We start from the raw sequence: 14,524 nt of genomic DNA, 5'->3' as shown, positions 1-14,524 counted from the left end.
CCCTGCCCAATCAAACGACAGGAGCCCTATGATTGGCTGGTGTCATTAAACTCATGCTGCTTAACACAATTTACCTTAATGAATCTGGTCAATGATTTTGCCAGTAAGTACACAAACAGCTTTAGTTTGTAATTCATAGCAAAATGCACTATAACATTTCAATTGACATTTAGTCAATCAATATTAATTAGCAGCTGCAGCACACTCCTGATTCAATGCCCCAGATCTGAATCAAAAATGCATTCAGTGTAATCACAGTGATTCAGATAAATTACATCACTGGAATCTCTCCAGCACACAAATAGCATCTCATCCAGTGCCACAACCACCAGACACTGAGAGCCCCTCAGATATTTGAAATGAAGATCTGACAAGTGTGAATTTGTGGTCACATTCAGGGTCTCATAAAACACACATGAAGAACAAGCATCATATGTGTTGCTTTTGGTCAATATCATGCTGTGGATTTTGGGGGTTTGTATAAAGTGATACGCTTCTTTTTTTCTTTTTTTTCTTTTTTGTCCACCTGCAGGCACAAGACCCTCAAGTCCTGGAGCAACTCTCAAAAAACATCACCCGCATGGGACTGACCAACTTCACCCTTAACTACCTCAGGGTAGGAGGAACTAAAATAGTTTGTTTGTTCAATTTCCGTAACAAATAAAAGTATTGAGGCGATACCATGGTGAGCTTATGGTATCAGAAGATAATACCATGGTGTCAATATATATACACACACACACACACACACACTCCCTAATACATACATACATATATATATATATATATATATATATATATATATATATATATATATATATATATATATATATATATATATATATATATATATATATATATATATATATATGTATGTATGTATTAGGGAGTTCCTCAAATATTGTGTTAGAGACAATAGGGGCTCTTAAAGTAAAAAAAAAAAAAGTGAGCTCCAAAAACCCATGATATTATGGTATATGGTATGATATACTGTGGTATACAGTATGTCCAAAAAATATGATATTACCCTGGTGCCAACTATAATTTATACATTTTTATTTTTATATGCTTATGTTATTCCTTAAACTGTACATATATATTGAAAAATGAATTATATATTTTTTTAATATGTATTTGTACATTTATGTGTGACTAAATGTGTGTGTGTGTGTTAACACGGCTCAGAATTTATTAGCCAGCTTCATGGCGGCTTTGTTTATTCCCGTCATTTCAGTGTGAGTGACAGCTCCGTTTTGCAAATGTGAGAACAAGAGAGGGAGAGAAAATGAATTGGATAAAGAAAATTAGCATAACATTAATGAGCTTTCCCGGTTGAAGTGCAGCGTTGTGGGTCTCTCTCTGCGCTGCGCTGGAGCTCAGCAAAACACAAACTTGTTTATAGCGAGCTACTGGGAGAAGAGAGGAAAAATGCCCTTTCAAGGTTTTCGGAACAACCATTTTTCTCCCACTGAGTGTGTCTTTCTTCATTGTTGTTCCACGCATTAAACGCACAGCTTCGCTTATAAACACAGAGTTAAAATGCAGCGGTGCTGCCTAAGCCGAATTGTGAATTAAATGTGGATTAGATGTAGCTCTTGTAACAGCAAGTCTGTGTGCCCTCAGCCAAATCTGCACCTGTTTTTTTATTGGACAGGACTCTGTATACTTCACTGCACAGGATCAGTATATAGTAAATACAGTCATGTGGCTTGTCCAATATTTTTTTTAGAAAAAAAAAATTCAATGGGCTCTGAAAAAAGATTAATCATTCATAATTTTTTGCCTGATTTAAATGAGAGGTCAACCTCGTGGACTTTAGTAGCACACTGTTATTCCTGTAAACAAGATTATTTCTCCTCTCACCGGGGTAATTTCTCACGATCTTTACTTTGGTGTGCTGTAAAAATACCTCGTAAAAGTGACTCATTAGCATCGCTTGAAAAACCTCCACCGCGTTTATCAGTAAATCCACACCGAGGACGTTTCCTGTGCTCGGACGCAACAAGACCACTGTCCGGTGAGATGGACAAGGAAGCTTGTAGGTTTCCTCACATTCAGACTAGAAATAGCTCTGCTCTGTGGGCCCGGATCCAGAGATTGTTTCCCTGGACCTGTGGAAGTGAGAGGATACAGCAGCGTTGGGATATGATCCTGTCAGTGGGAAGTGATTTGTGTGTGTGCGTATCCGTGTGAGTTTCTGTGTGATTTTACATGATAATATTGTTACATTGTTACATGACAATATGTTTAAAATGGTTAGACTGGTGACTTTGTGCGTTTCTTTTAGTTGTGTGTCATTCTGGAGCCGATGCAAGAGCTAATGTCCCGACACAAGACCTACAACCTCAGCCCCAGAGACTGTCTAAAGACCTGTCTGTTCCAGAAGTGGCAAAGAATGGTGGCCCCTCCAGGTAACAGCAAATCACTGTCATCTGTATTACAGGACGCTCCTAACGGCAGCAATTTGTGCTCTATCAGATCTTTACGGATGTGTGTGTTTAATGCCATGGCCTTTGGGGAAATATGCTCTAATTCAGCACTTCTGTGTGACCTGTCAGGATCGAAGAGTTTTACAGTCTTTGGTGAACTAGAACAGACCTGCAAACTTTACAGTGACCCCAAAATGTATTTGGTCAAACAATGCATACAGTTGTGCTCATAAGATTACATACCTCTTGCAGAATATGCATCTATCTATCTATCTGTCTATCTATCTATCTATATATATATCTCTATATATATTCATCTCTCTCTCTCTCTCTCTCTCTCTCTCTATATATATATATATATATATATAAAAACATAATTATGTTGTAATAAAATGTATTACATTTTATATATATATATATATATATATATATATATATATATATATATATATATATATATATATATATATATATAATGTATTACATTTTATTACAACATAATTATGTGTAATACAAATACATTAACAGACAATTAGAAATAAAAATAAAAACAAATAGCAATTATAATGCATAAAAACCCTGACAGCTGTTGCTAACAACAAGTGCTAAAATTAGCATCTGATTAAACATTAAATGAAAGATAGTAGAGGGAAAAAGTTAATAAATAAAATGAAAATAAAGACACAATGACACTTCAAGGATTACACTATGTTCTGTTATCTGCTGGATTCATACATAACATACAGTACATTCAAGTTATTTAAGGTAAATATGTTTCAGCTAGAGTCCATTTCTATTGAAAACTTTCAGCTGCAGTTTAGCAGTGTAGCTGTTCTCTTTTTTTCTCTTATCCTTTCTAAAAACTCTCATTTGGTAGAACGTGTCAGTAAGGATTAGACATCAGTGAATATCTCCAGCTTTTGATGTCTATGTAGGGTTCTCAGGGGGTCAAATCAATCAATAATAATGATTTAGACTTGTCTTTAGATCGCATGACGGGTTTACATATCATGCAATATGATTTAAACACTGACAACATGACATGTAAGAGACTGAAACATCCTCCATCCGCTCCCTGTGGGTGAAACCCTGTATGACCCCCGTCCAGTCGTCAGCACCGGCCTTCTCACAGTCCGTATCCAAGTGGATCTTCTGTAATTGTCGTTTCCTTATTAGCTTCGCTTCCCTCTTTCCTCCCATTCTTCTGAAATCTGGAGAGCGTTTGTGTTCAGAACAGGAAGGAAAGAAGGTTGCCTTTATATGCTGATAAGTTTTTTTTGCCCCTTTTTTCACCTGTGCATGTGTATCTGTGGAAACAAGGGCGTTTTAGTACGTCATTCACACACTCGCACTGATAAACATACAAAAATGAAGGTTCTTCTCCAGAAAATCAAAACAGATTTCCTTCTACAGTCTGTTTATTATTATATTTGACTTTATTTTGAATCTATCGTGTAGAAACATCTCCCTGGGTGTGGTTAGTAAGAACCTCCAAAATGTATTTCATTTTCAGGCATCAGTAATGACTAACAATGTGTCAAACGTTTTGATTGTTATACTAAAATTAAATTAATAAAATAACAATTCATGGCTATACAGTATTTACAGCTTAACAAACCATTATTTTCAGTCGATTTGGACATTTAGGCACACTGAGTCTCATTCATTCATACTCAAAACCAGTTCATATACAATAAACATTTGTCCTTTTCATTAATGCCATGTTTGTTTAATTTAATTGATCCTTGCTTAATTATGAATTTCTTTCAAAACCCTAAAAGTCGACTGATCCCAAAATTTAAGCAGTAGTGTATAAAGCAAAAATGATCTAAATAACATTTCTGCGAGAAATGTTCACACAGGGTTTGTGCACAAATATGTGTGTTTGTATGATTAGCATAAGAGACCCACAGATTTTGCCATACATATTTCGAAAAAATTCTGCTGTTGACAGCAAGCCTGCAGTCTTGCAGTTTACATTTGCATATGTCTTCTGGTCTTAGATATGCATAACAGCTTGATTTGTCATAAGTATTATCTTGGAAATAAATCTTGCTTTGGATATGATTTCAGCTGGACATCCACAGAACTTCAAAACGGAAATTTTCCCCTCAAATCACAAAAAAGGTACTCTTCTCATCTTTTGAATCGCCTTCTAATAGGCAAACTGCACTCTGTCTAAACTGAAACCCATGAAATACATGAACCATGAATACTCAGCATAGAAAGAGATGTCACAGGTCGATATTTCAGTAGTCACTCTAAAAATGCAATTTGTTTAAAAAGCAAGATATTTGCTAAACGTAATCACAATTTTTTAGTTGCATTATTAAATGTTTTTTTAAGGATTTATCTTCCAAAAAGGAATTAGAAAACACTTTTTAATGATAGTGTTAGTGCTATTTATTGAAAGTAAACAGCATTTGTACATTAATGCTATAAGTATGCATGCATGACTGGCTGCAGAGACTGCAGTATGCACGCTTGAGCTTTTATGCAAATGAGGTTCTCTCTTACTAGTGCATGTCTTGGGAGATGTTTGAATGTTCTCTCTCTCAGAAAAAAATAGATGCATTTCTTTATCTTTTCCTATGTGATCGCATATATGTGTTTGCATATGTTGCATATGAATATTGCATATGAAAAGTATTTTTTCTTCGTCTGCGTGCATGCATTTGTGGCATGTTCATGAGTGTGGATGTGTGTTTTATTAATACTTTTGATCTGTGTGTGTGTGTGTGGGTGTCTGCCTGCTTGTGTGTTTTGTGGAGAGCAGAGCCCACTCGACAGACCACGACCAAGAGAAGAAAGAGGAAGAACTCCGCCAGCAGTGCGTCTAACAGTAACCTTGGCAACAGCGCTGGCGGCAAGAAACGCAGCCCTGCCAACAACTTCAATCTGACCAGCCAGGTACCTGTAAGCATCAGATCTTCTTCTTTGCACACACACATACAATACACACATTGTAACCATCCAAAACGTTAAGACAATTTTGCTCAGATTGCTGTCCTAAGGGTATGATTATGCTGTCAAAACACATATAAAAAGGCGCTGTAGTTTTGATTCACAGCGATAGTTGTGTGACAAGAGCTTATTCAATCATATCCCTGTGACCTGTGTTTAGGAAGAGTTCCTTCCATAATGAAAAGCTTTTGTCATTTTTACTCACTCTCATGTTGTTCCAAACCCATAGGACTCTCTTTTTGTCATGCAACACAAAATGTATTCTTTTAGTGTATTTGCATCAAGCAAATTATGAAAACAGATAGCTGTCAATCTCCAAGATTGACACAAAAAAAGCCCCACAACATTGGCATACAAACCTTGTGCACTGTATAAATCATCTGACAGTTTGATTTTGAGCAAATTCTTTTCATTAAATCATCTAATTTATTTTACAGAACTATTGAATTATTTGTTTGCATAGGTTTACAGTCAACTGAATAGGATTATTATTGAATGATGACTTAATTTTAGTCGGAAGAAAGAAACGCAATACAAGTTTGGAATTACAAGTTTGTGATTAAATTACAGAATTTACATTTTTCTGGGTGAACTATCCCTTTATCTGTGTCTCTCACAACTAATGAAACATTAAAGTGCTGTAATGACACGTTATAACAATGTTATGCCAGTTTTTTGGTCCGTGAAACAGATATAAAGCATATTAAATCCCAATGCCAAAGTAAATACTCTCTCTCTCTCTCTCTGCACCTTTACAGAGAGAGACTCCTTAGCCCTCATTTTCAATTCCTATATTACCCACTTACAGTGTTTAACCCCAATTCAGAGGCATTTATCCCAGAGTGCCTCTTTATCCCCCAGGCTTCCTCTTCAGGCATTACTCTGGCGGTCGATGTGTTCTCCCAGTTCACACACTACAGGGTCAAACACACAGCGCGCGAGTGCTGATGCTGTTTTTTTGGGAAGTGGTATTGTGAGGCGGTAAATTTGTTTGCAGATGGATGATGGGATTTGTAGTGCGTGGCTTTTCCCCTGGAGTTCAGGGAAACATGAATGCCGTAGAGGAGATTAGAGAGGAGAGACAGTCGCGTGTTCCAGCTCAGTTTGTCAAACCCAGTTTGTTTTCCTACTGGAAATGTATCAAAACTACATTTTTGACAAGTAATATGCATTGCTAAGAACTTTATTTGGACAGCTTTAAAGGTGATGTTCTCAATATTTTGGCGATAGTTTTATATAGTTATATATCTGTATCATGGTAATTTTACTATTATATATGATGTTATAATATTCAGTAATATTTTAAATTAGCTTTCTATTTTCATTTTAGACTACCTTTTAGAAATTTAGTTTATATAAATGTATTTAAATGTATTATTTATTTATATATATATATATATATATACACACACACACACACACACACACACATATATATATATATATATATATATATATATATATATATATATATATATATATATATATATATATATATATATATATATACTGTGTATGTATGTATATTGCTTAGATTTTTATCAAAGTTTTGTTTTATTACTTTAATTTAGGCATTTATTTTATTTCAGCCAGTTGGTTTCAGCTAAATTTCTTGTTTCTAATCCGATATTTATATTTCATTTATTTGAAATGATATAAAAATGTATTTTATTTGAAATTAGCTTACTTAATTTAATTATATCATATATTCCTGTATATGGCCATATAAAATGATTTATATATTTATGTGCATATCTGCTGAAATGAAATATTTTATTTACACCATATTTTCTTCTCTCTTGGGAAGTTTTGTCTCTCCATATATGTGACTCTAATTGCATATATTTTGTCCTGCTTGTATCTAGTCAACGTCCATCACTTGGGCACCAGACACATTCACACAAGCAGAGAGGAAAGTGTTGGTGTGAGCAACTGGCTCGGTGCCAGTGCTAATTATCATATAGATCCTCTGTGTGTGTGTGTGTGTGTGTGTGTGTGTGTGTGTGTGTGTGTTTCACAACACTTGTCATTTTGCTCCCCATTCGAAAGCAGCAAGCTTCATTGTAAGCAATGTCGTGGAGAAGAACACACTGGTTACATATGTAGCGTGGCCACTTGGCTTTGTCTGTGCAGTCATCGCATGCTGCCTGATCGGTCTCCTACGTGAGCCCAATCACAATGAGCTGATCATGTGACCACCAGGTTTTGGGGAGGATGGGGGCTCAACAGCATTACAACAGTGCCCCCTTGTGGTTATGTTTTTGGGCTAGAATTATGATTTCAGTACTATTATGACAAGTTGGTCAGTCATGCATGTGTAACGTGCCTGGATTTGCACATGCATGCACATCTTCTTAACTCTTAAACAATGTCTAGCTCAAATGAGGGCTTTCTATGCTCCTCAAGCTCAGATGGAGGTGGATGCTGAGCTAGTCTTTGCGGGCGGCAGGTAGTCGGTCTGTTTTACTCTGGGTTTAGCCACAGGCTACATCTAATTAGACAAGAGCACTGGACAGCCTTTCCATTTGATAGCAATTAGAGCTCTCCGTCAAACCACCTGCTGGAAACTTGTAGGTTGCATGAGCGCGTCTGTATTTGAGTGTGCTAATGTTTGTGATCCTGGCCCTCAGTTTAACACCCAGACTGCAGGGAGACAGTTGCCTTTCAAAAACAGATGGCAAATTCAAGGCTCGTTGGCAAGCGGTGTTCATTTTTTTTCTAATCGGAAGTATTTCAGCTAATGACTTAATTAGCTATGCAAATTGACAAATCAGTGTGTGGATATTGTTATTTAGTCAAAAAGCCCACCTTAATGAATGAGAGTAATTAAGAAGCAGAAGGGTGGGAAGGACTGACAGTGACTCTGGGTCACAGCCAAAGCTCTCACGAGACGACACGATAGTCAGCGCTCTAATAAACAGACAGGAAACCATAAAAGAGCTGAATCAAGAGAGTCCAGTAGTGTGAAGGGTGCAAGGAGTCTCATAGCTTGTAACCTGGAGAATGAACGGGAAAATACACAAACACTTTATGATCAATGTTCAGTTGGATAACACTAGTTAACCAACTTCATTAATCTAGGTTAATGGACATTTCTACATATATTATTGTTAATATATGTGTGGCTTAAAATGGAAGTCAATGGCTACCAGTACCAAGTACTTACCATACTATACTACTACTATAAAGTCTATAAAGGCTTCCAGAAACTAAAGTTATGTTGAAACTTAAGTTGAAACTTATTGTAAAGTGTTACTGGACTACTCACAGTTTCTTGATCTTTACATTTGCTATTTAATTAAGGGAGAATAATAAATAAAGTGCTAAAATGCATTTAAGATGCAATCACATTAATTTTGTCTCACTGACATTCAATTTCATTGTGTCTGTTATTTAAAAAAATCAATTAATTTTAATGTCATACTAAAGTGTCACACGCTACTACACATTTCAGTTTAACCTGTGCCAATTTACAGTATGGCACTAAAGAATTTGACTGTGTGTGAATATTTCATTATAAACATCCTCAGCTTTTTAATGCTCGTTTATTTTAGACATTTTAATTAAAGCAACAAATCCAGTGGGAAAAATATGCAAACAAATTGTCTCTGCTTTTATTGAAAACATTCTGATGAGGAGTACAAAGTGCAAAAATATAACAAATAAAAGTGTTAAAAATAATGTATTAATAATCTTCTTGTTCACGTCTCATATGTACTTGTTTCTTGCTGCAGTGATTTTGTCAGCTTTTTTATTTGTAGTCACTTCTTGCATCTTGATCAGTTAGATTACTGTCTGATTGCATATGCAAATTTGATTTACACTTGGCCACTTTCATGTGTCTCAGAAAAACAGATATTATTGCAGTCTATAAACATGCTAAATGCAAATTTACTTGATGCTAAAGCTAGGCAGCAAAATGATCTGTTGAAAACACACACAAAGAAAATAGTGTTTGCTCACGCATGTGGATTGTGTGCTCCCAACTTATATATGCTGATGAGGTTCTCTACCATAAGGATCAAATATGGATCTTATATTAAGTTCCCTTAAATACGGGCCAATTCTGTATGTGACAGCTGGCAATCGTACATAGAACTGGAGCTAGAAGAAGAGCATACAGAGAGATAAAGAGCTCCCGTGCCATAGACACACATGATCAGCGAAGCGTGTGCTCCAGTTAACTGATCAGTTAAGCCTGAAAGAGAGAGAAAGAACAGAAGACTGCACTAGAACAAAGCTCCAGATACAACATTGTGACTAATTAATCACACGATTGATTGCAATTATCACACAAAGAATCCACATCGATTTCATGTATTGTATTTTCATTTAAGATATTATAAATTAATATATTTTATACATTATTTAAACACATTACAAAACAATTGAAACATTGTAACTCCTCACAATTTATTCACAATTCATAACATCAGTTTTTAACACAAAAACATACTAATTACAGTTAATTGCACCTAATCAAACATTATAATCACAATCACATCTATTTTTAACATATTATATTTTAATTTAATATATACATAATATATTATAACAATTTTGATATTTTTTTAATCATTTTTAAAAGTTCCAACTAATCTATTTTTTATGTAATATTTTTCAATATATTTTTGTAACATTTTAAAATGCAAATAGTTTAAATTTGTTAATATGTATTACTTAAATAAATAAAAAACGAGTGTTACAAATAATGTATATAAATATATTTTCGAATATATTAATATGAATACTAATGATTTACCCGACTCTACGTGTAAAAAATTTTACATGGTAAATTCAAGGTTAGGGATTTCAAACAAAAAACAAACACTATCATATGTCTGGGTCTGGTTGGTCTGTTTTCTCTTCATCTGCACCCAAAGTTTCATCACATATATGAAACCTGTCTTATTTTGTTGTTTGACTGTCTAACTGTATGTGTTGCAGGATGTGATGGTGGTAGGTGAGCCCACCCTGATGGGCGGGGAGTTTGGCGATGAGGACGAGCGTCTGATCACTCGGCTAGAAAACACACAATATGATGCCACCAATGGCCTGGACGATGACGACGACTTCACAAGCTCGCCGGCGCTCGGCAACAATGCTCCCTGGAACAGCAAGCCGCCCACAGGACAAGACAGCAAGCCGGAGAGCACGGCCTCGCAGCCGTCTCAGTAGGAGACAACATGCGCAATGCCCTGCTCTTTCTCTCTGACCTCACTTTTTACCCTCGATGATGTAAATCCCATGTCATGGTGTCAATGATGTCATCCATTTTCACCAGAAACTGATGGTTCCACTTCTTATTTTGGGTAACGTTTAAGAACTTCACAGCCCAAACTTTGGCAGCAATATTTGCTCACTGGATTTTTTCGAAATCATCTAGCTGTGCTACAAAGCATCGCGAGAAATGTGACTTTTGGAGGAACTTGATTTTATGAAGGCTGAGTGAGCAATCTGAATTTACAGAGACCTGAAATTGGGACAACTTTAGCCCAATATTCGATGTAAAAAAGCTTTCTGTCTCGCAGTTCATCACACATCTCCATAGTGACTCTAGCTGGCTACTACACTCGATATCAACCAATCGCTGAAGAGACGGACGTGTTGACTGTCTTGTCACTGGAGACCGGAACTGCAGAGGCATCCACCGAGACCAATCCCTGAACATTTGCATTTTTATTGGAAATTCGTTTGGCTATTGTCTTTTTCTCTCGGCTTTCAATTAAAAGTGAACCGCCTTGCATTCCTTCAACACAGCTGACTGTATTAACAAAGACGGATTGTACAGATCGTGCTTTAATTCCAAAATTCCTATTTGATTTCTGAGTCAATGTGCTATTTCAATCATTTGTGATTTTTCTGTATTCTCCTTGTACTGTACCATCGGGATTAGGAGTTTATTTACGGACAGGCAAGCACATATGAAAAGCATATTTGTCCATCTTCCGCTCTCCCTGTATTGACTTATTTTCATAATGGAATATGATATGTTTCTGCATGACATTTCGAAATCGGTAACATGCTTTTGAGGTCACGTTGGACTCTGGTTATGGATTTGGAAGCACAGTAACCAGGGTTGTGACTTTGACAATAAAAATGCTTTCTGCTTCATCTGATGTAATGTTACTGAAGTCATCAGACCTTGATGTAAACGGCAGCTGTTTTGACGTTTACTAGTTGTTGTTTGACTTTTTTTTTTTTATCTGATAATAACAGATTTCATACTCAGGAATGAACACCATACTGAGAAATGAGAACATTAAATATAACTTACTGTAAATTCAGTCACAAATATACTGTTCATAAGCTGTGTATGAGTTTAAATAACATTCATCATGTCTAGCTTCAACCCTAATTTTAACAGGAAAACAGCCTTTTTATCTAAAAATCATTCTAAAAAATGCATTGAATGCCCTTCTAGCAAATCATGTGATCAGGTTTACACAGCTTTATGTCATTTCTGTAGCTAGAGACACTTTGTTTTTACAAAAACATTATATACTGTCCACTGGATTTGGAAATATTTCTTTAAGGCCCTTTAAGAGTTGTGTGCTTTAATGATTGAAAAGAATATTACGGTGATGATGATGATGATGATGATGATGATGACAAACAGCCAAATATTTTTTTTAATTAATCAAATTCTTTGTTGTTGTGTTTTGTCATTTCAAAACATTTCCTGAATATTTTTTCCTGAACATAAGGTATTTCCAAAACCAACTAAATTGTATTACTGAAACTCTGCACAGTTTGTAAAATATTTAGCAGAGCTGTTTTTTTTTGTGTCATATCCAAAGTCTTGTACGTATGCTTTGCCATTTTGTGTGCCAATAAATTGTGCTTAAAAAACCTTTTGCTGCAATATCTCTGCTCCCCCTTACTCAAGTTTTACTTTGCACATTTCCAAACATGTTCTTCAAGTCTCAATGGCGCCACCCTGTGTTCAATATTATGCATGTATTGCTTGTATTGTTTTGTATATTTAGATGTTTTATATTCCGCATTTCTTGCATATGTTATTTTGTATATTTACGTAAGCTATGTTATATATTGATATGGTATATATATATTTATACAGTGGTGGCCAAGATTATTAGAACTCTAGTATTTTCACCAGCTATGATAAATAATGGTTTTAAGTCAGTTATTCTTTTGCTGTCTGTCAGTTAGAAATATCAGTTTACATTTCCAAACATTATTTTTGCCATTAAATGTAATAATCCAGTGAGATTTTTGTTTGCACAAGGAGTCTGACAGCAGACGGTGCTCCACACAGAGATCTGATCTCATCATCATCAGTCTATCTGGAATGACATGAAGAAACAGAACAAACTGAGACAGACTAAATTCAATTAATTTAATTTAAAGATTTTAAAACAGCTTTTGCTTTAGGTGCAATTGCACATAGTTTTTCAGGTAGCTTTGCAGGTAGGTGATGTCCCTTATGAAACAAAAATATATTGCAGTATATTGGAAAATATCGTGTAATAGGCATATTTTCTTATATGTGGGATTTAATATTTATTTTTTCCAATATATTGCAATATATTGAAAGCGGCAATCATTTGTATATTTTGCAATATATTATATAATATATGTATCATCAATATATTATTCAATGTATTCAAATATATAATATATTAGAAAATAAAAAGGGAAAATAATATATTACAGTATATCACAATATATTTCTTAAAATATATTGGTAAATATATTTTCCTTTCGTAAGGGGTTTGATTTAGTCTGTCTCAGTTTGTCAGGCACGTGCCCCAGTATAAATCTGCTGTGCCCCAGTATAAATCTCAAGTTTAAGATTTAACAGTTACAGAACAGAAATCCATGTCCGCGCGTCTTTGTGGCACGTAGCCTGGTGACGACACGCAAATGAGTTAGGCTATAAAAACATGAAGCTAAAGTAAGTCTCTAAATAAAATCGATTCTCTTATTTTGACTCGATCATAATGGGCTCCTGTATATGGACATCTGAATTTTCTTTGTGCAAAGCAGGGAAAGGAAAGCGGAAAGGAGAGATGATGAATTTGAGGGAGGTTAGATTTTAACAAACTAGGCCTACAGTACGTCCCCAGCCAGACAGGTCTCAGACATCAGAGGAAAAGGTCTCAGGAAAACTTGGCAAGTCTGTAGAATTGCAATTTTGCTGAGAAAAACAATTATGTGTTCTGTGCTTTCAGATATGAAATTAATATTTAATTCACTAGCTCTTGTTTAGGACATTACATAAAAAGTTGGAATTAACTATGGATGAGATAACTATTTGCTATATAGGCAGTACCATTTAATGGTCAGTAATAATAATAATAATAAAGTGACTGGATTCTTGAAATATTGTAATTGTAAATTCTTTACAAATATATATGTGATTATTCACTGTTATCAATGTGTAATGTAGAAGAATGGAGATGTGCAAGAAAGAATTCTCTCTGCTTTTATTCTTTCCACACAGGGCCTTATCCACCACTGAGGTATTTATTTATTTATTTAATAACAGAAGTTGTAAAATAATTACTTTATATTAATTATGCTTTGGTGATGCGAGAATAAAAAGGCAAGATTATGTATGTTCTCAGATGCCTCAGCGGTGGGGGTTTGTGATATAGCGTTGATATATATCGTCTGCGATAATTGTTATTTTAATAATGTGCGTTTCGACATTATGGACACCCCTACAGAGAGCACGCATATTACGTGAATTCTAGAGTAGGGCACGTGCGCATTTTGAGTGCGTTCTTCCACTGCATGATTCAATCTATTAAAATGCATTTAGAATGATCACAAATTCAAGACATGGGGGCAGAAAATGTATCTATTTATACCACTTTATATAGTTCATCAATTCCACACCAAGAGTGCCGTTTTTCATGATTAAAAATGTAATATATATTTTTACAATAGCTCAGTTAATTAAAAGTTATTTAAGATACTTAAGATTTAGACAACATAATACCTGTTTTGCTCTATTTCGCATTTCGAGCCTTAAAACATGTTATAATGCACACATGTAGGTCAAGAAAACCAAAATTGTCCACAGTGTATGCAATTTATGCCTTAAACAGTGTTAGTTTTGATAAATATATTAACATTTCTATATACATGCATTGCCTTCCTCA

At 35.1% G+C, this 14,524-nt stretch overlaps 1 protein-coding gene across 1 annotated transcript in view; it reads left to right on the top strand.

Moving 5' to 3' along the window:
* Positions 1–12,245, top strand: part of LOC113070649 (LIM domain-binding protein 2-like) — a gene marked incomplete at its 5' end in the record, with an annotated part of 35,043 nt that extends 22,798 nt beyond the window's left edge. The window contains 5 exons of the mRNA XM_026244041.1: positions 533–616; positions 2,288–2,411; positions 4,503–4,556; positions 5,206–5,345; positions 10,341–12,245. Of these exons, the coding sequence (XP_026099826.1) occupies positions 533–616; positions 2,288–2,411; positions 4,503–4,556; positions 5,206–5,345; positions 10,341–10,571 (633 nt within the window). The remainder of the gene's footprint in view (positions 1–532; positions 617–2,287; positions 2,412–4,502; positions 4,557–5,205; positions 5,346–10,340) is intronic.
* Positions 12,246–14,524: the final 2,279 nt, after the last annotated feature.

Source organism: Carassius auratus, unplaced genomic scaffold (genome assembly GCF_003368295.1).
Source record: "Carassius auratus strain Wakin unplaced genomic scaffold, ASM336829v1 scaf_tig00005205, whole genome shotgun sequence".
NCBI classification, from domain to species: Eukaryota; Metazoa; Chordata; class Actinopteri; order Cypriniformes; family Cyprinidae; genus Carassius; species Carassius auratus.
The sequence above is the reverse complement of the archived record's forward strand: the minus strand, read 5'-3'. Positions and strand labels throughout refer to the sequence as shown.